Source organism: Molothrus aeneus, chromosome 12, assembly GCF_037042795.1.
Source record: "Molothrus aeneus isolate 106 chromosome 12, BPBGC_Maene_1.0, whole genome shotgun sequence".
Taxonomy (NCBI): Eukaryota; Metazoa; Chordata; class Aves; order Passeriformes; family Icteridae; genus Molothrus; species Molothrus aeneus.
The window spans coordinates 5,754,838-5,781,903 of record NC_089657.1 but is presented as its reverse complement, the minus strand read 5'-3'; the positions used below and the strand labels follow the sequence as shown (position 1 = coordinate 5,781,903).

Here is a 27,066-nt window from a genome sequence, read left to right as displayed (position 1 = left end):
ATTCTCTGAAAAATTCCTTCACCCAGGATTTTTCTCCTGGAAAGCTGAGAAGCCTCAGAGAAAAGGAGAACAATTCTCATCTCATTTGATTCTCCTGTGTGGAATGTGTTTGGAGATTGTTTCCCACGGGTGATTGTTTCATTGGATTTGGTGTGAGTTGTTTTCACTCTTTGGCCAATCAGGGCCAAGCTGTGTTGGGACTCTGGAGAGAGTCAGGAGTTTTCATTATTATCTTTTCAGCATTGTGTAAGTATCCTTTCTGTATTCTTTACTATAGTTTAGTATTTTTTAATATAATATAGAATTATAAAGTAATAAATTAACCTTCTGAGAACATAGAGTCAGATGCATCATTCCTGCCTTTGTCAGGGCATTCTCTGCAAATACAATAGTTATTTGGAGAGTTTTCCATGTTTAATAGTCTCTGGCCACCTTCCTAAACATGCAAGGAAAAGAGCTGATATAGCCAAGGACTATCCAGGGGAGGAAAATAAAATAAAATCCTCTCAGTGGTCACAAGAGGGGACAAAGTGGGGACAAGTCACACCAGTAGGTTACAGCCCTGCCAAGGGGTGCTGTGCCCCAGTCCTGCCTCCAGGAATGATGCCAGAGTGGGAAGGGCTCCTTGACCCACCCCATCCCTTCTCTGGAGGGAGCTGGGGCACTGTGCTGGCAGGAGATGAAAGCAGCTCTGACTCTGCCTTGGCTTTGCTGTCCCTGTCCTGGTGGTGAAGGAGGGATGGGTGGCAGGACAGAAGGCCACCTGCTTCCTTCTACCTCCTGTGACCTTCCTTTGCTTCTTCCCAATGCTGCAGGAATTTATGAGGGGTCTTTACAGGGGCAGAAGGCTACACTTGAAATGGGATGGACAGACCCCTCTGTCCTCACTCACAGCTTCTGCGGCTTTGGGCTGCAAATCAAACCATGAAGAGCCCAGAGGGCACGGGGGAAGAGCAGACAGCACCTCCCCAGAGTGAAATATTTGGATATTGACAGCCAGATCAGCTCACCCCAAACCAGACTGCTCTGAGCTGCTGCAGAGCTGCTGCTGGCAGAGACAGGCTGTGCTCAGCCCTGTGCTCATCCTGGGCAGGACCCTCCTGCAGGGGTGAGTGCTGGCCACAGCAGCCACCAGCCACTCCTCGTGGGTGACACTGGGAGCTGTGGCATTGCTCACTGTCCCCAAAGCACTGCTCCAGCTCCATCCACCTGCTAGGACCAAGCACTTGGCCACACGTCCTGAGCATGGCTGGGAGCATTGCCTCTTCAGTGCACTGCTGCTGCTTTTCCTCTGGGCTTACTTTTTATTTCTATTTTGTTTGCTTGGTGTTTCATTGTTCTTCTCCCATGGCTTGGTATGGTTTGCTGCAGGGAGCTGCCCCAGCCTCAGGTGGCCTCACCCTTCCCAGCCTTCTGCTCCAGGGGGTTTTGCTTTCCTGCAGCACCAAGATCTTGTGCCACAGAAACCAGCAAGTAATAACTCATAAACCATTTTTGGCTTTTAGTTCACAGTTAAGAGCTTGGGGGGAAAACATTTACTGTGGACAAGCAGTAGCCATCAAACTTGGACTTTGCCTTCCAAGCACTGTGGTAATTTCTCACCCATAAGTTTCACTCATTATTTATGGTAGAAAATCAGCTGCAGCAATTTAGGAACCTCAGGATGTGGTTTCCTTCACCCTTGTGCATACTTAGACCTCAGGAGACAGGTGGAGACTCTTCCACACTCATAAAATGGTGATTTCCAGTGAGCACAGATTTCATCCTGGGGTTTCTGGAAGGTTCTCACTTGGTTGAATATGAGCTTTTTTTTTCCAGGCACCATTCATATCCCTGGGGTCCCTGTGGAGATGCCACAGAATGAAAATCCCTGCCCTGGGGTAAAGAAGCAGGTGGACCAGGGCAAGAATCTTCTTCTTGTATGGCAGCTCTGATTCAGAGAACAAGATTCATTGCTGGCATGAAATGCTACAGCTCAAATGAAGTCAGATAATATATCTGCTTGAAATGAGATGCTCTGATTTCCAAGCAGCAGGAAAAGCAGCTCAGGTTGCTCAGCTGCAGTCTTTCCTTTTGAGCACTAGGCAAGCAGCAGGAAGAGGGTGGGGAAGGCAAATCTGCTTGTGCTGCTCCTGGGGATCACAGCCCTGATCCCACCCTCTGAGATTAAATTCATTTTAATTCAGGCATGAGTCCCAACCTCCCTGTTTGTGGGTGCTGTAAATTGCCTGTAAGCTTTACCAGGAGATTTCCTCTCCTGACCTAAATGCCATGGTAGCATTTGAGCTGTGCACCTGCTCCCAGCAGAAGCATTTCAGGGCACTTCTGAAACACAAATTTAATATCCTGGCAGTCCCCAGGACAAGTGTGTGTGCCTGCTATCAGCATGTATCTGCTATCTATTACCTACATATGTTAAAGGGTCAACATGGTATTTGTAACCCTGTCCTTTAAAGGGCCTCATGATGGAAGGAAGGACCTGTGTTGACAATGTTGCAGATGCTTGGTTCAAAGTGAAGTTTATTAAAAAGCTACCCTAATTTCGAAGGACTTTTTTACTAAGAAATAGAAGAAATCTTTAATTAAATCTCAAACAGCAGTGAGAGGAAACACCAAGAGTGTGAACATTTGAAATAAGCAGCACACCATAATAGGTTCAGGAAATAGCTGTTTTGGGCTCATGGAGAGTTCTCAAAATCTATAAAATTAATTGAACAGGAATGAAAGTAGTGATTCCCAAGGAACAGATGGAGCAGAGAAAGCTTGGTTACTTGGCTGTTGCTGTAAATTCCAGCTCAGTTTCTATTCCCACTCCCACCCCTCTCTGGAGGGCAATGCCCTGGTGTCACCACACCTCCCTTGGCACAAAGGCCACTGTTACCATCCCCTGCCTGGTTGGACATTTGGGCTCAGCTGGAAGGTAGAGAGGGAAGCAGAGACCCTGTCCCATGGAAAACATCAGCTTGAGATGTGTCCCCTGCAGCCCAAGCATTCCCAAGATGCTGAGTGCTTCCCCTCCATGGGCACCTGGCTCTGGCAGGCCTGGGACGAGCTGTTCCCCTGCACTGCTGGCAGCCCAGCCAAGTGCTCCTGACCATGGAATGCAGAAGTTTCCCGGCAGGTCTGCAGCCCCTGGGCTCTGTGTGTGGGTGTCCACTGACCTCTCCTGGCCAGACCCAGGCAACTCCCAACTCAACACCATCCCTGGGAAAATATTCCTGCTGGGAAGCAGCAACTCAACACAACTTCCAGTTAAAAGGCAACAAAAGAGGCAGAACCAACCCTCTGGGACATGCAGGAGATCTTCTGTGGTGTCTTTAACAAACTAAAGGCATCTGTGATTGTGGGTTATTGTTGCAGAAATAAATCACAGTATAGGGACAAAGGAAGACCTGGAAGCATCCAAAAATCCATCTCAGTCCTACAGTCCTCACTGGGGAAAAATTAGGGGTAAAACTGAGGTCTGCAAAATTATGCCTGTGAGGAAACTGGGCAACCTGGGAAATATTAAATAAGTATTAGGAAGAAAGGAGAAAATACTTTATTATTAAATATTATTAAATAATATTAAATATTGTTCAATAATAATAAATCTATTTAATATAATTAAATATATTTAAATAATTAAATATATTTTAATAATAAATAATATTAAATAATACTAATTTAATATTAAATAAGTATTAGGAAGAAAGGAGAAAATACAAATCACATGTATTTGAAAGGGCATCATTGCCTGAAGGAATCTGGTAAATCTCTTAGCTGCACCATGTAGGGCCATCTGTAAAAACCTGTATGAAAAATGGTTGTGGTTATTGTGCACTTGTAGTAAGAATTCAAATAAGCAGCAGCAGTAATTTTCCTGACAAGATAAGCCAAACATCTCCCCATTCTCATGGCTGTCTACAAATCCTCTTATTTATGTAACCATCTCAAAATGCCTCATTCAACTGATATTTCTCAGCTGCATATTTCAACACCTGCACCTCACAGCAGAGTTGAGCTGTGAGCTGGGCACTGACATTTGCTTTCAGGCAGGGGCAGCACTGACCCCTCTGCAGTTCTCTGGCAAAGCAGGGACCCTTGCTCTGGGTCCAAACAGATCCACATCTCCCTTCTCAGCTTGCTTTCTAGATTTTTTTAAATTTGTTTTTCCTGCTAGAAGACAAGGAGGATTGGCTAAACCTATAGCTTAAATATTATAATTAATTGGTGCTTTTTGATTTTTTTATATGCCTTCTGCTGCTATGCTAAAAGTGGCTTTTCTTTGTGTGAGAAAGCCTTTGTTTGCCTGAAGCAGGCTTTTCCCACCCCTGCATAAATAGCACTTTGAAAAATTGCATCACAAAACCCACAGCACTGGGATTTTAGAAAAAGAGCCTGAATGGCTGGAAACTTCACATAGCTGTGCAGCTGGGAGAGTGTGGCTTTCATCTGACAGGCTCTTTAAGGATGGTTTGACCTCTCTCTTCCTTTACATGCTGGGAGTTAACTTCTCCTGTAAGTGTCCAGCATAAATTATTTTAATGCAAATTTTCTTGTCAAAACTACAAACAGACATTTGATCAAAGGTCAGCTCTCCTTTGTGTTCCTGTTTGATATAGAAATTTCTATTTCATCTTTGACTGTCATGGTCAGTTAAGGGAACTGTTGCCTGATGGGAAATTACTGATGCATTTCATGTCCTCTCTCCAACAAGGCTTTTTCCCCCCTTTTCTATCTTATGGGTGTTTTAATTTGAATATGTTTTCATTTTTTAATGGAATAGTTAAATTAGCTTTGAAAAATGTCGTGGTATGACACTGAAAATTGTCTGCTTTTTAAACTGAAGCTCAATTTACTGCCTTTTGATATCCTGGGAGCTGATCAAATAATTACTATTCCCTTACTGCTGGTTGTATTTCATGCTTAAATTCTGGAACTCTTTTTTTTTTTTTTTTTTTTTTTAATGGGACAGTGACTGAAGAACAGGAATTGCAGCAAAAGGAAGGTTTTGGAAAAATTTTGTATGTATTTCTTGGGGTTTTTTGGCTCTGCTGTACCCAAGAGAGGCTGGGGAGCCTGGAGCTCACCCAGACCTGGGGGAGCACAGTGGAGGGGTGGAATGATCCTGGTTCCATCCTGCCCCAGCTCTGGCATCTTGGGCTCTGAGTGGGAGATGCTGCAGGGAACTGGCCACACCAAGACTGGGGAGGATACAGAAGCCAGCTAGGGAATGATCCCAAAAATCACATTTCTATCCACACAGACTCTCCCAAGAGATTATTTTCTTCTTTTCTTGAAGCAGTTTCATGGTTTGACCAGGCTATACAGGTCTGCCCAGGCTGTTTTCCTTTCCAGTCTTGCCCAAGGCCTCTTGACTGACAGTCCCTCTTTCCCCATTAGCTTTGCACCCAAGTCCCATGATGAGATTTAGCATCAGGGCACCTTTGGGGAATTTCACTTCAGGGCAGGGGAATTTCATTTCAGAGCTGTGGCTCTCAGGCTAAGTCTCCAGGGGTGTAAAAGGCTGACTCCCATGAGGCTTTGAGGTGCTGAACCTACATCATTTGCTAAAACATCACGGGAGATTTCTGCCAAAGCAGGGAATTGAGCACAGCTCCTCCTGTGGCCAACACCCCAATCCCCATTTATCACCCTCCTGCAGCTTCTTTGGAGCTCTTCACAGTGTGTAAAGTCAAGTCCACATCTAAATCCTTGTAGGATTTACTACCTTGTGGGATTTACAACCTTATAGGATTTACAGCAGCAAACCACTGCTGCTGTATCCCTTGACTTTTCTCTATGCAAGGGCAGACATGTCTGACATGTCTGCGGCTCTGGGGCTGCAAACCCCAGTGAGATTGGAGGACCAAAACCCAGGTCATGATTAAAGTTCAGCTGTCCAAACCTGGAGCCATTTTGGGGGGCCTTGCCTGTGGATGAGTTCTGAAGCCATCCCCCTTGGGGTTTTTACTGATGTGCACCATGACTGTTACTTGAGAAAATCCCTGGAGCCATAAGCCCATCCAAGGAGGTGGATGCCATAATTAGACACCACCCTCTGGGAAATGTGAGATGCATTTTAGTCCTAAGAGAATGTTGGCTTCTTATGCAAAACTTCTTAAGGCCAAGGACTGAAGAGCTTGGAGTCATGGCAGAGACACTGCCTCCTCCTCCCCACATGGCTCCAGTCTGAGCTCCCAAGGACCTGAACTTCTTGCTCTTCTCTGCAATTTGCAAACCTTCCCCTTTCATGAGCATTTCCTGGTGCTTTTTATGGAGCAGGATGTCCAGAGCTGCTGATCCATAACTCACTCTGCCAGGTTGTGTCTCCTGTCAGCAAAAAGTCTTGTAACCAATTTCCCTCCTTTCTTGTGTCTCCTGCTGTAACCCTCAAGCACACAAACTGGTTCCTTTGAGATGGAGAGGGACGTGGGGCAGCTTGGATGTGCAGAGCCCTCCTCTGCCAGGGAAGTCTTTGTCCTTCCTGTGTCTGGGGTGAAGTCACTTCTCATTTATCCAGCAGCAACTTCTGCGATGTCCCAGCTCTCCTCAAGGGTGACAGTGACACCAGATGGCAGCAGTGGCCTTCGGATCCAGCTTTGGGTGAAGCTGGCAAATGTTTCTCTGCATCCCAGCTTCCCTCTGTACTTCACTTCAGTCAGTTCCTGCACGGGCCCACAAAATGAAATTGCACTGAGAATCTACGTGCTGTAGTTATTTAGTGTGTCAAAATCACACACAGAGACCAACTGAGAAAGTCAAGAAAGAGAATTCCTATCTTCAGGTGTACTTTAATTAATAATTTTGTGGCTTTGATGCTGCACTGACAAGAGAAAGCAAAGACCAGGATTTTTGAAGGTCATGGGAATTTTGGGGTGCCTGGTTGAAGTGATTGCTCACTGACCATCTGAGGAGCTGCCAGGGGGTAGGTGAGGATTTGTGCCATCCTGCATCTTTGCCCTTGGTCTCATGAGGCCTTGGAAGATGCTGGAAGGCTCTGGCTTCATCATTGTAGAGCCTCCTGTCCACTGTGCCCTGGCACCAATCCTGCACTGCCACTCCTGCCTGCCAGGCCCACAGAGGGGTCAGCACTGAACTGTGGCAAGGACCAGAAGCTGGGCCAGGAGGCCACAGGCTGTGTCTTTTTAAGATGCTCTCACCTAACACACCTCCTTTGCAGGAGTGGAATATGAGGCCCTGACTGCATTTTGTTTATGATGATGCCCACATATTTATTGAATTTCTTTTAATTGATCTGGAGGCTATCAGTTCCTGTTAGCCACTCCAGAAATTATCACTGCACTAACTGCAAACAGGAAAAGAGAATACCCAACCTGGATGACTGACTGTTCTGTGTGTTGGGGCAGAGAGTTCCAGCAAAGAGAAAGAACAGAGCCAAATCCTACAGACTAAGGGAAGACCTTTCAGTGATGGACAAAAGTGGAGAAACCCCAGTAAGTGCCATGCTCATTCCTTGGATTTTGGAAAGGGACCAAAACCAACTAAAGTGGTGCTAAGTAATTCACACTGGCACACTTTAAAACAGTTTTAAGCAGCTCAGCAGTGAGAATTGTTTGGTTCAACAGAGGAGCTGGACTTTTTTAGGTTAAATAAGAGAAATACTGATATAGTCCAGGAATCCTGCTGTTTTTTTTCTCCTAGATACTAATTACTGCATTTTGACTTCTCTGCTACTCTCACTGACCTGGTTTGCAAACAGAAACAAACCATTACAGCTTAATTTATGCAGGGCAGTGACCCTGCAAGTAGCAGGATAGGAGACCTGGACTCAGTATTCTCTTTACCTGTGCCCAGGAGACTGGGAAAATTCAAATTTTAAGGAAAAACCTCTGGAGTCAGGAAAACCTCAGAAAATCCACTAATCCTTGATTGCAGGCTTAGTTTCTTGTATCTGTCTTTACTAGCCATGAGCAAACCACTGGGCTAGTCTCCAGCATGCCCATGGGATGAGTCTGGAGGAGCAGGAGAGGCTGGGATGGATTCCTCTCAAGGGGCTGTATCAGAGTTTGGAACATGAAGCCCCTTCAGACAGGACTGGCAGTGTCCCCTACACACTGCTGCCTTGAAAAACCTGATTTAGCTCACAAGGTACCTCTTATTGCCTAGAGCAGAGATCCCTTCCAGCACCAGGCAGAGTGGACTGGACCCTACTCTGGAGTTACCAGCTCTTAAACCAGCTCTGTAACCTGAAAACAACTGGTGGCACATGAACAAAACTGTGGGTGCTCACAACTGAAAGAGGAGCTTGCACTGGCTTTAGATACAACAGTGGCTTTGCAGCTTGGGATGCTGAGAAGGTGCTGCAGCAAATTGCCTTGTAATAACATGAAGCAAAAGCTCAGCAGAAAGTCTGTGAACCAGATAAGATTGATTAAACAATTTCTAAGCAACGGGGTTGCACATAAAAATTTTATTAAAACCTCAAGTGCTAAATTTATTTCCTGGGTCTGTCACCGCTATTTTTTTTTTCAGTAGTGATAATTACTACATTAGAAATTAAATGAACCTCATATACTACATCTTTCAGACCTCCTAGGAGAGTTGTGAAAGTGATTTAGGGAAGTGAATTTGCTATTGTGCCTAATCAAGTTACAGTAATTGTCACCTATAATTTTAACTTGACTGCTATGTGTTTAACTGGAAGCTTTACCTTTGGATTTTTTGTAACTGAGCTTCTCTGGAACTATTTTTCTACTTCCCATCCTCTTCCAAAACCCACGGGCAGAAGACAAATCATTGCATGCAGCTGTGCAGTCAACAGCATTGCTGTTTGCAACCACATTGCCTTCCTCATCAACCTGATGTGTTGCAGAATCAGATGATGCTTCTTGTAACACCAGCACCAAGCTGTGTTCCTTCAGAGTCTAATCACAGCTGTGTAGATATGAGTGGCAATAAAGGGACTTTCTGGGCTGAGGGGCTCCTTGACAGGACTGCAAGTATGGTTCTGACTGGCCTTTGGTTCTGTAGGTGTTTGGTCAGAGATACATTCACAGATTTGACCCTGCTTTGTGCTTTGGAGATGCTGGGTCATGTGCAGCCCTCTTTAGAACAGCTCATTAATAAGTCCCTGATTCTGATTCCCCCCAGCCAGACCTCACCTTGTTTCCTTAATGAGCTCTGTGGGGCACCAGGCCAAGGGGTTTGCAGAGCTGCAGGTGAGTCCCAAAGTAAGACACAATGGAGACAAAGGTGTTCCAGTGCTTCTCAGCAAGAGCCCAAGCTGCTGGGTTGGGAGCTGGGCCAAGAGTAGGCTTGTGGAGGCTGTTAATGCCTCCTCCCAAACATGTGCAGCAATTGTATTGCACAGGTTCCCTCTTGTGCTTTGAGGTCTGGGCAATTGCCCTGGTCATTCATCTCTAAAAGCTGACTGCCTGCTCCTCCCCCCCTTTTCTTGCTAAAGAAATGAACCTGTGAACAGATACAGAGATGTGACTGCAGTCTGCAACAGGACAAGGTTTCTTGTGGACTCAGGGAAGATGGTGATGATCATGAACATGGAAACTCTAAATCTGAGTCACAAGAACAGATGGAAGAATGGGGCTGCTTCTGACCATACCCATTCAACACAGTGCAACACTTGCCCTCCTGAAGTCCCACCATTTATAAAACTTGTTCAGTTTTGGCTGGGATCAGGCCCTTCATTTTTATAGAGTCTTTTATGGAGCATTAAAGGCCCAGAAAGGGTATATTATGTTGATGCAATTGAAGGAGGTTACTCGAAACTATTTTATCACTGTAACACTCGTAGAAATTATTGTGCTTGTGTGGCTTTGTGCTGGCACTCTGGAGCAATGTGTATGGAATAGCAGTAACCTTGTCCCTGAATAATTCATGTTGTTTGTCAGCCACTTCTTAAGCCTTTCTGCTTAACCACAGAAGATTAGCATTTTTGTTGCCTTTTTTTTTTAATCAAAGGTTTGGGGTGGGGGGAAGGGAGGGTGTCAGTTTTCTTTTTAACTTATTTTAAATACTTCCCCAGGCTTTCAGTAGGAACCATAATAATTCAAACTGGGATATTTTGGTCTTAGAAGTATTTTAGCTGGCTCTTAGGCCTGCTACATTATACAACTTTCTGGTAAATCATGAATAAGCTGAAAGGCTAGAGAGCTTTTTTCCTAATTTCTCAAGGGTCCTTTTACTACCTAATTTGTTTTCATCCTATGTTATTTACTGACTAACTCTAATCAACATTTCTGGTATTGTTCCAGTCCACAAGTGTGGGAAGGTTTGGCAGGTAATGTGTGGCAGTGCAGGGAGGCAGAAAGATCCTGGCCTTGAAATGAATATTGCTGGATGGAAATTGGACTGCATTCATTACGTGCTGCTGTTCTCCTGAGCTTTTTCTTTGATTAAGGATGCTCCACTGCTGTAAAACAGCAAAGTTAGGCTCTGAAGTGATGCTGAGCTGCACAGTTTCAGTTCAGAAATACTCAGCCTCAAAATCAACAGGATGGAGGTAAAAGTCAAGGGTCTGGCTCAGAGCAAAGTGAAGGGGAAATGCCAGCCTGGGCAAATACAGGGCTGGGGTTTGTTTTCTTTGCTTCCACCTTAGGGTCATACAAAATAGTCTTTGGTTTCTTGGTTTTGGCTTTTTTGTTTGTTTGTGTAAATTAAAGGTGAAAATTTGAGTTAGTGATGCCATTAAGTATCCATCCTGTATTCCTCATGGAAAAAGCCCAGCAGAGGTTACCCAGGGGGTTTGGCATACCCTGGCTGCTGGGATGATGACAGCAGGCAGCCCACTGTCCTGCTCCTGACCCAGAAGTCACTAAACTGGTGACACATCCCCTTTGTCTGTGGATCTGCACCAGCCCTTTGTGTCTGAGCAAACTAAAATCACTGGCATGCAGCAGCAGCCAAGTCCTGCTGGCAGGAGTGTCACTGAAGGGAGAGTGTTTGGGCTGTGCTGCTGACAGACTTCACAGAGAAATGCTGATATGGGCAGCTCTGTGGGCAGACCTGGTGAAGCAGAGGTTGGAGTGAGATCACTGCTACAGGACACAAATTCCCTGTCTCTGCAAGGCATCTCTGCTGGTCTGTGTGTTCCCTTTATTTTCTATGCTCTTTCTTTCACTCTGAATTTTCATCTGACACATCAGGTGAGGTCTGGCAGGGGATGAGGTGGCAGAAATCAGGACATGGCCCCAGCTGTGGTGTGACATTCACACCTTCCTCTGGCACTCAGCGTTGGCTCATCTCCTTTGTGCCATTGCTAATTCTTTTGTGTTCCTCTCTGCACTGTAACATTTAAGAAAGAAAACCCGGATGCTCTTGAAACACCAAAGGGCTTTTGGAAGCGACTCCCGTGTAAAATCCCAAACTTTGCAATTCGAACTTTCCAATCAACTAATTTTCCAAAATGCTGGCACTGAGTTTCTCCTCCTTCCCTCACCGATCCAGCCACTTCTGGAGCTTCATCCTGCCCTGCCGTGTGTGGCTGCCAGGAGCATCCCCAGCTCCCCCCGTGTGCCCTGCCAGGAGCATCCCCAGCTGCTCCCGTGTGCCCTGCCAGGAGCATCCCCATCTCCGCCCGTGTGCCCTGCCAGGAGCATCCCCATCTCCCCCCGTGTGCCCTGCCAGGAGCATCCCCAGCTCCGCCCGTGTGCCCTGCCAGGAGCATCCCCAGCTCCCCCCGTGTGCCCTGCCAGGAGCATCCCCATCTCCTCCCGTGTGCCCTGCCAGGAGCATCCCCAGCTCCCCCCGTGTGCCCTGCCAGGAGCATCCCCATCTCCGCCCGTGTGCCCTGCCAGGAGCATCCCCAGCTCCGCCCGTGTGCCCTGCCAGGAGCATCCCAATCTCCCCCCGTGTGCCCTGCCAGGAGCATCCCCATCTCCGCCCGTGTGCCCTGCCAGGAGCATCCCCAGCTCCGCCCGTGTGCCCTGCCAGGAGCATCCCCAGCTGCTCCCGTGTGCCCTGCCAGGAGCATCCCCAGCTCCCCCGGACCCGGGACAGCTCCGCCTCTCTCCCGCCGCTGCGCTGCGCTCGCTGGGCAGTTTCTCTGCTCCTGTTCCTCTATCAATCAGGTTTCAAACCTCCCTGCTGAGGAGCTGTCCTCGAGTCACATCAGGTAAGCTTAGCTATGCATTGAATTCAGGGAGTGGAACTAATCCCACATTTCAGCTCGAGAGGAGAACAATGAGGCAGGAGCTGAGCCTGGCCCCTGGCTCCAAGGTAGAGGGTTTAAGATATATTAGTTGAAACAGATGCTTTACACTTAAGAATGTGTGCTGTATCTAATTCCAGGTCTATCTCTGTTTAGCTGAATGACAGGCCTATATATTTCATGGAAAGGAGATACAATACATAATGTATTACATATATGCCCAAATTATGTATATTATGTTTAATGTATGTATGCTTTGGGCCATTACTCCTGACATAAAAGCTGCAATGCCAAGATCAATAATCTGCATATAAATTCAGGAGGACATAGAGCACTACTACCATTAGCAGACAGGAGCCCCCTGAACAAGTACCTGCTTTTGCTTTCCCAACTGTTGATATTTCAGTCACTGAAAGAATGAAGTTCTGTGCTAAGTTTCATTTCCAGTACTCTGTGGAGAAATGTCTGGCTTACTGTGAATTTTCTCCCAGCATTTCCTTTGCCTCCAAGGGATATTCATATTGACTATGACAGAACTGAGTTTAAATTTTTTTAATGATAAAAGATGAACCTTTATTCAGATCTGAATTTATAAAATCCTTATTTATATAGATTTGAATCTTTTAGCTGAGTGGCTATGCTGATTGCTAAAAATGGTACTTTATTGGCTTACCAGGTCCCCAAAGTGCAATTGCCATCTGTGGCAAATAGAGGAAAATTTTAATTTCCCCTGATTTGAAATGTAAAAAGAGTGGTGAATAAGAGGGACTGCCCTGAGATCTTGCCTGCACAGCGCATGCTTGAAATGTGAACAATCTCTGCAAGAAAGAAATGGCAATAAAATGACTTTCCCTTTTAGCACTATTGTACCTTTGTATCTATTGTACCTTGTACCTTTAGCACTATTTCCCTTTGTACTATTGCTACTATTAGTAAAGAGAACCAAACTCAGAGTTTTTCATGCCTATGACAAGCAAACATGACAAATCTGAAAATGAGTTAAGACATTCTTTCCTTTTGCCCTGCCCTTCAATTCCTTCCCTGCCCTGCTCCTCATGTGGTGGACAAGTTTTCCCTTCCTGTTAGCTTGGGGCAGCAGGAGAGAAAGGTGGTTCCCTGCAGGGGAGGAGCCCTTCCCAAGGCAGGATCTGTGGATCTGCACAGGGAAAGCTGAGCCTGCTGAGGAATTGCTGCAGTGGCCTGAGGATTTCACCAGGAGCCCATGGCAACAGCACTGGGCTGGCCCAGCCAGACCAGTTTGTAGCCTGGCTGATCAGCAGGTTTAGTCCTGGGGGCACAAGCAGGCTTTAAAAAAGTGCAGATGTAGCAGTGATGGATCCTCCAGGCTGGGTGCTTTCCTGATTCCTAGTGTGACTGCCTTGGATTTCCTGTGGGAATTGTATTTCCTGTGCTTGCCTGGCATGTGCGCTGGGGCAAATGAATAAATAAGAATCCTGGGTTTCAATTCCAATGTGGCCTTTAGTGTTTGCTCTTAAACTTGTGTAGCAGACCAAAATAATTAAGTTTAAATATGGATGGATGTTACAGCAGGATAATACAGATATCTCTATATGACTTTCTACTTTTATTTATATGTCAGTTTATCAAAACACCCTAGGGATGTGCAGTAGTCAAGGTAGTGGTTTTTGGTGTAGTTTTTAAAACCTCAGAATTGAAACCTTGGACAGCCTTCCCCTTGCCACCCAACAGCATAAAGTGAATGCTCTGCCAGGTCTCAGTATAATATAAACCATTTCATCTTAACTATTTTTATTTGGAAAGCTCTTCTTTATTCTGCTAGGTTAAGGAGCAGGCATGTTGTCTCAGCACAGTTAAATCCCACAGCTTATTACCATGAAATACATAAGCTCAGAGGATATGAAAGTGTTCCATCCAAGAGGATATGAAAGTGGGCTGCCCAGGGAGAGTTCAAGGCCTCCTGTATGTGGAACACAGTTCCAGGCTTTAAAGCTGTGCTGTGTCAGGACTTTCAAAAAGGCACTTTTCCAAATGGCCTTTTAAACTGGAGTTATCTCCCACAGATGATTAAGACCAGTTTGCAGAGGAGAATTCAGTTTGGAAGGGCTCCTGTGCCTCAGAGGTGCAGTGGCAGGAGGTGTGGGGAAGTGCAGGCAGGTGCACTGTGACAAGCCCAGGGACCCAAGAGGAGCTCTGTCACTGAGGCTTTAGGAGCCCAAATTGGGTGGCAGCTCTGCATCCCAGCTGGCATCACCACTGCTCAAATGTTGCTGGAATCTCCCTGGGGCAGACTAAAGCTGAGTGACTGCAGTTGGACACAGCCTTATCTGGGAAAAGAATGAGTGAGCTAAACCTGTGTGGCCTAATTTGTGGGTGCTGGGGGTGAAATGATGGAAAAGCTCATTACCCATCTTGCTGCTTTAGATTTCAGAATCAGTCATCTTCCTTATTGTATATTCTAATGCAGTATTTGCAAATAATTTCTAGGAATCCAGCCATTGTCTGACTTCCAGTTATCTTGTTCATTCTGGACCTCAGTTCAGTGTCCCTCCATTCAACAATAAAGATACTGACCACAAGGAGAAAGTAAAAATTGCCAATAAACAGAAATATGTAAACTGAAGTTTTACAGTCAAATATTCCAAATTGAACTTAATCATAGTCCACAGAATATAAATTATGCAGTTGAATTTGGATGGAGCAAGTAAATAAGGGAAGCTATTGGGGTATCTGTAAAACACCCATTGTTTCATTATTTTTAAAAAATAAACTAATTCTCTGTATTAAAACTATTCCCTAATGGAAGTTGACAAATGGGGCTTTCCTCTATTATCAAAATGGCCACACTATCCATGACCTTCTCCAGGATGTTAAGATTTTTTCTGGTTGTTACCTTTCTGAATTCTGAGTAACACCACACTGCCCCATCTTTTCAGATAGTACTGACTCAAAATAGCCATTAAAAGTTAGAGGTCTGAGATATTTGTTTTTAAGCTACAGGACTTCTGAGATATAAAAAGAACTCCAGTGTATTAAGCTTCCAGTTTTCTTTACGCTGAAAGGATGAAGGGGAATGCTACATTTCTTCCTATTGCAGCTCTGGGGATTGTATGTTTTATATTCAAATTCTTCAAAATACCAAAAAAAAAAAAGTTACTGAAGAGAGGAGGAACTCAAAAATACACCAGCTCTGAGTGATGACTTCAGAATAGCCCAGGGGTACAGGATGGTGTTGAGTAATTCAAGTTTACTTTCTGCTAAAAGATCCCTCTGGTTTCACTGGCTCCCACAATTAAGGAGGAAAGCTAATTTGCTCTTGCCTTTCTTGGCTTGTTCCAGGCAGAAATGGCACTTTATTTTTGCTCTCACCTTTCTCTATCCATCTCTGCTCTTCAGGAAGTGGCTGCACCTTTCCCACAGCTGAATCACATTGATCAGTTTGCAGTGAGATCAGTTTGCATCTACAGCAGTGCATTGAAGTCCCATCTCAAGGGTCTGTTTGATCTTGGCTGTCTGGAAGTAGAGAGGACACAGCCAGAAGGGCTTGGAGATGAGATTGAACCACTTGTTCAAACCCTGAAGACAAGGACAGAAACACACCTTCTCCTGCTCTGGATGGGGCATTGTTTGACATGTGTGTGTGGTTTGTTTTACAGTGACCAGGAAGCCTGGGGGATCAGGGTCACGTTTGTGGGCAGGAGAGATTTTGGAGATTCCAGGTCTGATATGCAGTGTTTGCTCCAAAGAGCTGGGAGCTGGTTATTATTTAAGTGGTGCTTTTAAACACCATTTTTAGGAATAAGAAATAAGTGCACAGATATGCATGAAAGACCAACAAAAATACATTACTTGCAAAGAGGCTGGAGGTAATTCAGTCTCAGAGGATGTTCTGGTAGTGCCACATTTTCTGCTGCCAACCTGGGCTCTGATGCTCGCCACTAACACAGCCATGAGAAGGGTCCTGGTGTCTTAAGGAAGGATCACTATAAAACTGATGATTAGAGACTTGACAAGCTGGAAGAGGGCTGTGTCCTTTCAGATGGCTTTGGGTTATACCTGCTGAAAAATGAGATTTTCAGGGGGACCAAACTCACTGAATCTCTTCTTCCTGTTCCTTGTGTTGCACAGAGCAGTGAGATCCAGCTGAGTACTGAGACTTTGTCTCGGTGCAGGTACCTCAGCCTTCTCTTTGAGTCTCCTGGTAATCACACACTAGTCCTGCCAAACTTTATTTTGACAGTGGAGGAATGGCTATTTTGTTCTCCAGGATACATCACTGTCACATCACCCACATGGCACCAGTCACCCCGACTTGTAGCAGCTGCTGGGACTTGCTGACCACAGCAGAGCCTGTCATTGTGAGATTAAGGAGGGATTAGCCCTGCAATTTCAGTCAGCCTTAAGAGAAAGGTTAAAGACTTTGGGAGGAGGAAATACGTGTGTGTGTGTGTGTGTGTGTGTGCGCACATGTGCCTTCCAAAACAACAGATGGTTTCAATAAAGTTGCTCCTGCTGCTAGGAAGTGGCACTTCTTGACATTAGCAGAGCCATATCTCATCAGGGTTCTTGTTTCTAGCAGGCTGGCTCAGCAGGGCCAAGCCCATGTCTGGCATGGGGTAATCAGGGAGGCGCTCCCATCTCTGCCCCATTAATTGCCCCCTGCCAGGCTGCCCTCTCTGCTGATGGAACGCCCACTGTGCTCCGTGGGGCGGGATCGATCGCCTTTGAAGGGCAACTTTCCCTCATGATCTGCAATTCCCCCCCGCTTAAACTGCAGCCAGAAGTGTCTTTGTACGGGTTCTGCAAGAAATGTGTGATTTCTTGGAACCGCTAAACAAAAACCTCTCTGCTCCAATCAATGGATCGATGTATTAAATTATTGTGCAGCTAAATTAATGTGCCCCGAGGTGACAGAATTGCAGAAAATGAGCAGTGTTTTATGCATTAAAGACAACCTAGTAAAAGATTGTTTTTCAAGGTTAGGTTGTTCCACAGTGAATATCAAGATTTTTCCAATTAAAATATGAGGGGTTTTCGGAGCTGCATCAGCTCTATTGCTTCTCACAGTGTCACAGTGCAAATTAACAGGTACAAATAACAGAAAAACTGGAAATAGTAATTGAGACATATTTGGGAGTTAGGAAGTGATACTGTTTGTTTTTTTTTTTTTTTACTAGTTTGTATTTAAATTTTATAGGTAAACAATTTTGCTGGAAATCACTGTGGGGTTATTTTGGTGGGATTTTTGTTTGCTTGTTTAAACTCAGGAGTCGTGAAAAATGTCACCATTCATAATGTTGTCAAGAAAAACTAAAGAGCTTCTGCAGCCCTTGGTTTTCTCTTTGCAGGCTATATGTGGGGATAGGCTGTGCCTTCCTTTCTTAAAGTAAACATGATATCCAAAATGAAAATGGGAATATTAAAATGTGTTCCCTTTTAAAGCTGCATCCCTGGTTCAGATTTTCTTTGAATTTTGGTCCAGTTGTATTTCTTATCTTCATTTTACTGACAGCAGAAAACATGGGGAGTTTCCTACACACCAAATACGGTGTGGCAAGAGCTGCCTGTTCCAAAAGTGCTCTGTGCACCCTCCCTGGTGCAGCAGGAGCACTGGGACAGGTCCCTCCCAGGGGACCCAAACCAACCATTTCATAGACATGATGTTCTCTCTGTCCCTATGCTGAAGGCAACCAGAATAACCAGTTTGCTAATTAACTTGTTCTGCAGGTGCAATGACAAAGGAAAACCTTTTCAACAACTTCATGGTTTGCCCCAACTCTTTTTATGGATATCTTCTGAGTTCTCAAATATCTGAAAAAGTTTGTATTTTGTCCACTTTCTCCTGAAACTTTTTCCTTTTCCTATTTTCTCTCTTGAGCTCATGACAAAGACATTTTTATTCTGAAGGCAAGAATCCCAGAACACACAGTGCCAGTTGTGAGTTTATAAGGAGTCCAATCTCTCTAATCACAGACAGACTGTTTATTCCTTATCAGTTGACATAATTTCATTTTTATTTTGAACCTTTGGAATATCAAATGGGAAAATTTCACCACCAAGTGTGTGTTTTCAAGCTCTATCTCCAGAAATGATAAATTAGGTGTGAAATTAAAGCACAAGTGAAAGCATCCTGGTCCCTCAATTACAAGGACTTTGAATCCTTGCAAAATCCTAAAATAGGTTTCAGTGCATTGCTGCCAGAAGAACTAAAAAAAAATTTAAAAGTACCAAAAATTATTAAAATACATACCAAAAACTGTTATAAGATAAAAGGATTTACATGAATATGTCTATTCACAGCTCCCCATTGTCTCCTGGAAAGCCAGAATTTATGAAATCAAATTATTTGATCAACAGCATGAAGAAATTTGTGGCAGCATCAAGCCAAGAACCCAGTTTTTCACTTCTACACTCAAATATGGGTCTGCATCACTCCACAGACAAAACAACAAGAGGAGAAAGAAATGATGAAGCAGAAGGTAAATGGAATTCTTTAAGAATCTTGTGATTTCAGAAAGAACAGGCTCAAATATTTGTGTGCAATGCAAATGCCATTTATATGAAGCTTTAACATGGTGTGTGACTGTCATGGATTTCAGAGCAGCTTGCACAGGGAACACATCTCATTCTGCCCTTTAGAGTTCCAGGGAATAAGGATGGAGAGCTGGGTGAAAAACTGGGTGAAAACCTCCAGGCTTCCATGGTGCTGCATCCTAGGAGAGCTGATGGAGGTATCCAGGGAAGGGAGAGGGTGATGGAGTTATTCCACTCGAGAAAGGCTTCAGCCTCAGCAAAAGTGCTGCTATTGATACCTCTTAAGGCACATCTAAACCTGTTTGTATGGCAATTTGCTTGCTTCACCAAAAACCATACAAAGGTAAGCTATTTCAAGTGCTCCAAAGTGCCAGTTCGGTGTGGGATTTGTATTAAAAAACATTCTACATTTGGCTTCTGCATTTTAACACTAATCCAGCCCGGCCCACACACCCACACCGAAGGAAATGAACTGTATCAGGCAATGTCATTTGCTAAAGGGTAAGAGCAGAGGAATTCTCCATCCCCTCGTTTCACATTTCTAGGGACAATTTCACAGGCTGAATGGGGAAATTGGAAAACTGCAGAATCGATTTGCAGACGTGAAGTTCTATTTTCTTGTACACCTCCTTCATCAGAGTCTCCATCACTCCTGCCTCGTGCAGCATTATCATCGGAGCAGCCTGGACACCACTGATAATTGCTGAGTGAGGGGAAGGCTGTGCCTTGCAAGCAAAAGTAAAACCAGTGGGGTGCAACTGCCTTTAAATTCACCTGTTTTGGAGAAGTGGTCATCTACTCAGGCTACTAATTTCTGAGAGTTAACGGGAAATTAATTTTAAAATATTATTCAAATTGGTTTTGTTTGCTTTTTTTTCCCATGAAAAAGCTGTGAAGCTGTCTTAAATCTATTTTGCATAAAACCAGGAAAAATAGACACAATTTTGCAATGCTTCCATTATTTAATTCTTCATTAATTGTATTTCACAAAGAAAAAAAACTCAAAACCTCTTCCACAGCAAACACCTGATAATGACACCATTCCCAAAAATGAGACCAGTAGCTAATTGCTTTAGTAAACTGGAAAACCTGTTGACTATCATCGACTTGACCTCTGGGATGGAGAGAGAAATGTGATATTAAGGGTCAGGGATAATAAAATGGTCACTTGTGTGTCTGCAGTCACTCAGCAGCTCTGTGGGACAGGTAGGGCTGATCTGGCTGCTCACAGCATGCTGGGCTTACCAACCCTGAAAAAATTCAGAATATTCCTGTGTAACCAGCTTTCACACCAAGCAGCCGGTTATTGGTTTCTGTTAAAGGTGAATTCAGTCTCACACAGCTGTGGGTCTCAGCACACCCTTGCAGCACCAGGACGCTGGCAGGCCTTCCTGTGCCCCTCTCTGCCGGCCCTCAGCACTGAGGCTGGCGCCAGCCCCGCCGGCCATCTCCGGGGGACACCTCCAGGGCTTGCCCCAGGAGCTCAGCGTGGGCAGGAGAATAGCAGGGATTGGAGGCAGAGGGAGTAATCTACCCCTCTGGAGAGGCCATTTCTGCCGGGTGTCCCTGGTGGGGAAGGAACAGGCTCCAAACCCCCGGGACAAGGCGCTGACGGTGCCCACGGGCCGTGCCCCGGGGCCCAAAATGGCGGCTCGCCCCCAGGCGCCGCCGCCTCGTTGCTAGGCGACTGGCAGGGCCCGCCTCCCCCCGAGAACTACAACTCCCAGGCATCCCGCTGTGGAGGGACTACAACTCCCGGCAGGCCCCGCGCGCCAAGGGCTGCCTGCCCGCACTACATATCCCGGCAGGCAGTGGGGGCAGTGGCCAATTGGTGTTGCTGATGCTGCGGGGTGCGCAGCCGGCGCTGAGCGGGGGAAGCGGCGCGGTGACATTTCCTGCCGGGCCGCCCCCGGAGCCGCTGCCCGAGCGGGGCCCAGGATGGCAGCGCTGGGAGGTCGGTGCGGGGCCACGGGGGAGCGCCCGGGGCGAGAGGGAGGCTCCTGGTGAAGGGTACCGGGGCCTGTGTGCTGAGGGGTGTCTGGGGGGCAGCGGCGGTGAGGGGGTTCGGGCCTGTGCTGGGGGGGAGCACCGTGTGAGGGGCTCGGGTGCTCGGACTGTGAGGGGTCCCTGCGAGGGCAGCGGAGCTCGGCTGTGGGAGGTGATGGCGTGAGGGGAGCGGGGCTGTGCGGGAGAGGAGCTGTGCTGTGTGAGGCTGTCCCGTGAGGGAGGGACCCCCCTGCTGTGTGAGAGGAGAGGGAGTGGGGTTGATGAAAGGCTTCCATGAAAATGGGTGTGCTCTTTCTCTTCTTTGCCCCTTTGTGTTGCCTAAATTTTGTTGGAAGCACTCTGTTGCAGTCAGCAGCTTTACCTGATTTGCAGCTCTGGCCACCTAATGTTTTTCTTTTGAGCTCTCCTTTGTTGTTTTTGTTGCGTAAAAATGTTGGTGCTATTACGAAACAGATTTTTGTGCTCGAGCTATTGCTCAATTTTCACTTTGGGATTTACTTCATTAGGCTTATCACATGTTATTTAGTAGCATATGCTCGGCTAAATATGTTTCCACGGTGATATATGAGCTCCTTCACACGTGAGAAATTTCAAATTATAATTCTGTTTTATTTGCAGAGAAAACATGTAACTGTACCTAGAAATTTATGTGAGTTTAAGTTAAGACTTATTGTAGGGTTGTTTCTTCATGAACCTCTGCTCTAACCATCACTTGTGTAAGGCAGGACCCAGTTCCTGTTTCAATGTGAAGTTAAATATTTACATACAGGCTTGTGTAATGATGGGGTGGTTTGGGGACTTATTTAATTCCTCTGTGTCCCTTTTTGTTTTAAGGGTCAATAAGTGTTGTGTTCCTTGACTTGATTTCCCCTTCCCCAGTTGCATGAAGTATTTGTATTGTTTTCCTTAATGGAGATAAAATTTAAAGGGGTATAAACTTTATAGCTGAAGGGTAACTGACACTGTGAAAAGGAAAAAAAAAGTACTGAGGTCTCTTTATGTATTTACCCACCCTTGTCAATGTTGGGCTTGCTGTTGAAGGATGATGATGCTGAGGAAGTATGGATTATCAATTTGTGCTAATTCTTGGTCATGCGTGGGTTTTTGGCTGGTGTATGAATTTTTGGAGGCTTTTTTTTTTGTTATTGGGTGTCTTCTGTAAAAGTTTCAATTTTGCTTTGTAGAACCAAGTCAGTTTTCACAAACACTGAACGGAGTCCCTCCCTCAAACCAAGTCAACAGTGGAATGGACCCCTTCCATGCCTGTAGTATTCTCCAACAGCTGAAGACCATGTATGATGAAGGACAGCTGACAGATATTGTGGTGGAAGTGGATCATGGGAAAACATTCTCCTGTCATAGGAATGTTCTTGCTGCAATCAGTCCTTATTTCAGGTACAACCATCCATTGTTCTAGTGGGGATCAAAGCAGACAGAATATTAGCCTAGGTATGGTTTTTTTAGATTTTCATTTAATGAAAATAAGTTCTGTGTGTTTATAGATAATATAGTGCACCTAGCAAGTGAAGATTACTGTTCCCTTAAGGTCAATGAATTAAAAGTGTCTGTTTCTCAAAGGAAAGTTTCATTGGAGACAATGTCACTCAATTTTAAGCCAAGCAAAACTGCCCCCAGTACTGAGAGTATCAGAGATACAGTAAGAACACATTGAAACTATTTGTTTCTTTTCAAGTTGCATATTTTAGCGTGCTGAAGTATGCATACGAAATAACTTGTTGAAGGTTGAATGCAAAGACTTGGATATGTCAAGACCTTTGCTTGTAAACTCAGTGAATTTTAACATGGGGTTAGTGAGATAATTAAGCAAGAAATTCTACTTTTGTTTCAGTAAGTGTCGAAATGATCTTACATTGAGGTACCCCAACAGGAAAGTGTAACACCTGTGATAAACGTGTTTGTGCTGACAGAGGGGCAAATGCATTGGGGCTGGCTGTACAATATATTTAATTTTATGCCTGTAGCTGAAGGTAATTGCAGGCAGACTGGTGAAGGTAATTGCAGCCAAAGTGCTGGGTGTTTGTGCCTTGCAGATCGATGTTCACGAGCGGCCTTACCGAGAGCACGCAGAAGGAAGTTCGGATCGTTGGTGTCGAGGCAGAGTCGATGCATTTAGTGTTGAACTATGCATATACCTCCAGAGTAGTGCTGACAGAGGCCAACGTTCAAGCTTTGTTCACTGCAGCCAGTATCTTCCAGATCCCTTCCATCCAAGACCAGTGTGCTAAATACATGATCAGTCACTTGGACCCACAGAACTCCATTGGGGTGTTCATCTTTGCTGATCACTATGGTCATCAGGAACTCAAAGACAGGTCACAAGACTACATTCGCAAGAAGTTCCTGAGTGTCACCAAAGAGCAAGAGTTTCTTCAGTTGAGAAAAGACCAACTGATAAGTATCCTCAACAGTGATGATTTAAATGTAGATAAAGAAGAGCATGTTTATGAGAGCATTATAAGGTGGTTTGAGCACGAACAAAATAAGAGAGAAGTGCACCTTCCAGAAATATTTGCCAAATGCATCCGTATGCCTCTGTTGGACGAGACCTTTTTAGAGAAAATCCCTCCCGTGTTTGCACAGGCGATGGCCAAAAGCTGTGTACAAAAGGGACAACCCAGTGCCAATGGCTACACACAACGGCTTGGAATGACCGCTTCCGAAATGATCATATGCTTCGATGCTGCCCACAAACACTCAGGAAAGAAGCAAACAGTGCCTTGTTTAGATTCGGTCACAGGGAGAGTGTTTAAACTATGCAAGCCACCCAATGACTTGAGGGAGGTGGGAATTCTGGTGTCTCCTGATAACGACATTTACATTGCGGGTGGGTACAGGCCCAGCAGCAGCGAGGTCTCCATCGACCACCGAGCCGAGAGTGACTTTTGGCTGTACGACCACTCTGGCAATAGGTGGATTCCCAAGGCTCCTTTGCTGCGGGCCAGAATAGGCTGCAAGCTGGTTCACTGCTGTGGGAAGCTCTACGCCATCGGGGGCAGAGTGTATGAAGGAGATGGGAGGAACTCCCTCAAGTCTGTGGAGTGCTACGACAGCCGGGAGAACTGCTGGACAGCTGTGTGCCCCATGCCCGTGGCCATGGAGTTCCACAGCGCTGTGGAGTATAAGGATAACATCTATGTTTTACAGGGTAAGGTGGTTTGACTGCCTCTCTGGTGTTTTATTGGAAATGGGGATTGTTTGTTCTGACTTAGGCAATTTGGAAAAATCCCTTGGGCAATGGGGTGGGAGGGAAGAGGGGGGGAGCTAGGAAGACTGGAGGTTGCTGCTTGAATTCTCGTGCCTTGGGAATGTGTCACTAAGTTGTAGTGCTGAGTTATTGCAAAGATGGCATTTTTGGTGGTATTCTGAGTCAACAATACAATATTAAAATTAACTTTGAAAATTCTTCATTAAATCTTTACCTGAGTGAAATGCACCAATGTTGAAGAAAAGATACTATCCTATGAAAAAGCACTTTGCATTTTAGTTGGCTAAAGGTGAGAAAATTCCTAGTGTCTTATTCTTGGTGACTTGTAAAAGTTGATTAACGACTTCTAAGCCTTCATTTCTGCCCTACCGTGCTTTCTGAAGTCATCTTAGAAACTAGAAAGAGATAAAACATCTCTCTTAGTTAACTCTGTTCCTTTGGACAGTAATTACAGCACTGCTTTTACATTCAGTGCACACTGGAAAGTGCTGAGACTGCTCTGAGGCTGTGGTAAGAGGGCCACAAAGTGGGAAAGAAGGAGGGAGGGGGAGGTGTCCCAGTTTTGTTTTGCTGAGGGCCACCTCTGTAAACACCTGCACAAGTTGGGGTCTCAGATGCACACCAGCTCCTTCTTGGGTCACTTCCATACAAAGCTGGATCACAGGGAAAAAACAGAGAATCCTGTAAAATCCTTACTATTTAGCAGAAGAAGTTAACATTATTTCTTGACTTTGCATTCATGATCTTCCGTGTGACTTGCAGTTTTCTTCTTCCATTGTTTCTGTGTCATGTTCTACTCTTGTTGGTTGTAGCCTTAAATTGTTCTGTTGTGCTAAAAAGTTCTTTAAATCTCTCTTGGGTCAGATGTCTGCTTTAGGTGTTTAGAAAGGAATGCTGAAGAATACTGAACTTAGTATATGTTCTTTTAGTGTTTCTTAGACCTGATAAAAGGTGGATGATATTATAACCTATAGAATAAGAGTGCACCTTGTTCACAAATTTCAGCTGCTCTGATTCTGTGCTTCAGTGCTTTAAGTGACAACTGACTGCTCACACAAATAAGCTACTTCCTGTGCTAACCAGCAAATTCTAAAGAGTCGTGTTATGGGTGGCTAGAAACAGCCTTGATTGAGCTGTGCTGTAGTACAGAGAGGTCAGCTTTTAGTAATTTTTCTAGGGAAAACTCCTATGTTAGATAGAAGTAGTCAATAAGAATTGATGAGAGTGTGAAAATGCCTGTGGAATGCTAGTGTCAGTCACAGGAGATTGCACTGTGGAACAAAACTGAATAATCAAAATTAGTATTATCTGTAAGATTTAAACTCTGTTCCACCAATTTTACTGTCTCATTTCTGCATTCTTTGTTATACTTGAGGTGTTTGGTCACACAACAGCTTGGTTAAAATTCTTGAGATAGCCAGGTGAAATCATGTATGATTTGAATTCTGCTCGTGTTTGGCAAATGTAAGGGAGTCAAGGTAGTCTTTATCCATGTATTTTTCATGAAATGTACAGAGTTTTTGGTCACCTGAACTTCCTTTATCTGCAGTCTGTAGCTGCTGCTCTGTGCACTGAGCAGCAGAGGTGTTTTATAACCTAACCACAAACCTAACCGTGAATCAGTAGCTTCATGCAGGTCCTCCCCTGGCTTCCTTTTCAGGAAATCAGCCTAAATGTGCAACCCAGCCACCTGATACCAGTAGCTTCAAAATCTGAGTGTAGTATAAGACAGAATTCAGGGTTTGAAAACTGCTAAACCTGAGCAAATCATTGTGAAACTCCCCATCTGCAGATGACACATTGCGAAGATGTTACAGAGTGAAACAAATGTACTTCAGATATTTCAAGACTGGAATCTTGAAAGGTTTTGTCCCAGATTAAAAAGCATGGTTTAGAAATAATACAGGATACCTAGAAACTGTGTAAAGTGTGTTTCTTTCTAGGATGCCTAAAAACTCCATATACTGTGTAATATGTGTTTACACGTATTTCTGTGTAAAATATACTTCAAATTCCTTCTGCTTCAGCTGAACCAGAAACTTGAAGTAGATTTTAGTCATGCTGTTAATATTTTTGTAAAGCACTAAAAGGAAAGCAGCTGATGGTCCTGGGGTGTTTGTTTTGGGATCCAGGCTCTAGAAAGTTTAGAGTGTTTGTGTCTGTGGAAGGACGTAGCTGAGAGCTCAATTACTGCGGAACTGTTGGTCTGGAAACAAAGCATGAGTTGTGTTTTATTTTTCCTCTCTCTTCAGGGGAGTTCTTCCTTTGCTATGATCCTCAGAAGGATTACTGGGGATTTCTGACCCCAATGACTGTGCCTAGGATCCAAGGCTTGGCCACAGTGTACAACGACTCCATCTACTACATCGCAGGCACCTGCGGGAACCATCAGCGCATGTTCACCGTCGAGGCCTACGACATCGAGCAGAACAAGTGGACTCGAAAGAAAGACTTCCCCTGCGACCAGTCCATCAATCCATACATCAAACTTGTTCTCCTCAAAAACAAACTCCATCTCTTTGTCAGAGCTACTCAAGTCACTGTTGAAGAGCACGTTTTCAGAACCAGCAGGAAGAATTCACTCTACCAGTACGATGAGGTCACTGACCAGTGGCAGAAAGTCTACGAGACTCCAGACAGGCTCTGGGATTTAGGCCGGCATTTTGAATGTGTTGTTGCTAAATTGTATCCGCAGTGTCTTCAGAAAGTTATTTAAATTCTTTTTTTTTTTTTTTTTTGGGTTTGTTTTTTTTTTTTTCAGTAACAGGCCTTAGTGATTTCAGTGGTAATTTGATGCTAGAGAAAACATGTCTTAAAAGAAAACAAAGAAATTCTGTCAGTATTTATTGTAAGATGAAACAGACAGTTTTTTGTATATGGGGATGGGTGCTCTTTAAAGGTTGCAGTCCGGGGAGGGACTTGTTGGTTCAGTTTCATATTTACTGATATTTTCCTGGGAAATTAGAAGGAGGTTACAAAGTGCAATTATCAGCATTTTTTTTTTCTGGTATACACTTAATCATGTCATACTAAAGGTTTTTTTTGTGGTAAAAGCAAATTAAGTGGAAGAGCCAGGATAACTATGCACTACAGTGAAAGAAAATCTAGCATTAATAGTTAAGGATGTCCAAGATGTGTTGAAGTGACTTTTCTTCTTTTTCTCTTTTTTTTTAATACGGGTAAAATTTGAGGCAATATCACTAAGTTT

The 27,066-nt window shown here is 44.7% G+C and overlaps 1 protein-coding gene across 1 annotated transcript; it reads left to right on the top strand.

Moving 5' to 3' along the window:
• The first annotated feature begins 20,547 nt into the window (after nucleotides 1-20,547).
• KBTBD8 (kelch repeat and BTB domain containing 8) lies at nucleotides 20,548-26,574 on the top strand. The gene is made up of 4 exons (XM_066558198.1): nucleotides 20,548-20,579; nucleotides 21,817-22,027; nucleotides 22,684-23,798; nucleotides 26,111-26,574. The coding sequence occupies exons 1-4, from the start codon at nucleotides 20,564-20,566 to the stop codon at nucleotides 26,572-26,574; spliced, it is 1,806 nt and encodes a 601-aa protein (XP_066414295.1). The 5' UTR covers nucleotides 20,548-20,563.
• Nucleotides 26,575-27,066: the final 492 nt, after the last annotated feature.

Excerpts from the sequence above, each read along its gene's own strand:
- KBTBD8 (XM_066558198.1), top strand. Across the intron at positions 22,028-22,683 it reads GCAATCAGTCCTTATTTCAG|ATCGATGTTCACGAGCGGCC; the intron begins GTACAACCATCC and ends TGTGCCTTGCAG. Across the intron at positions 23,799-26,110 it reads TAACATCTATGTTTTACAGG|GGGAGTTCTTCCTTTGCTAT; the intron begins GTAAGGTGGTTT and ends CTCTCTCTTCAG.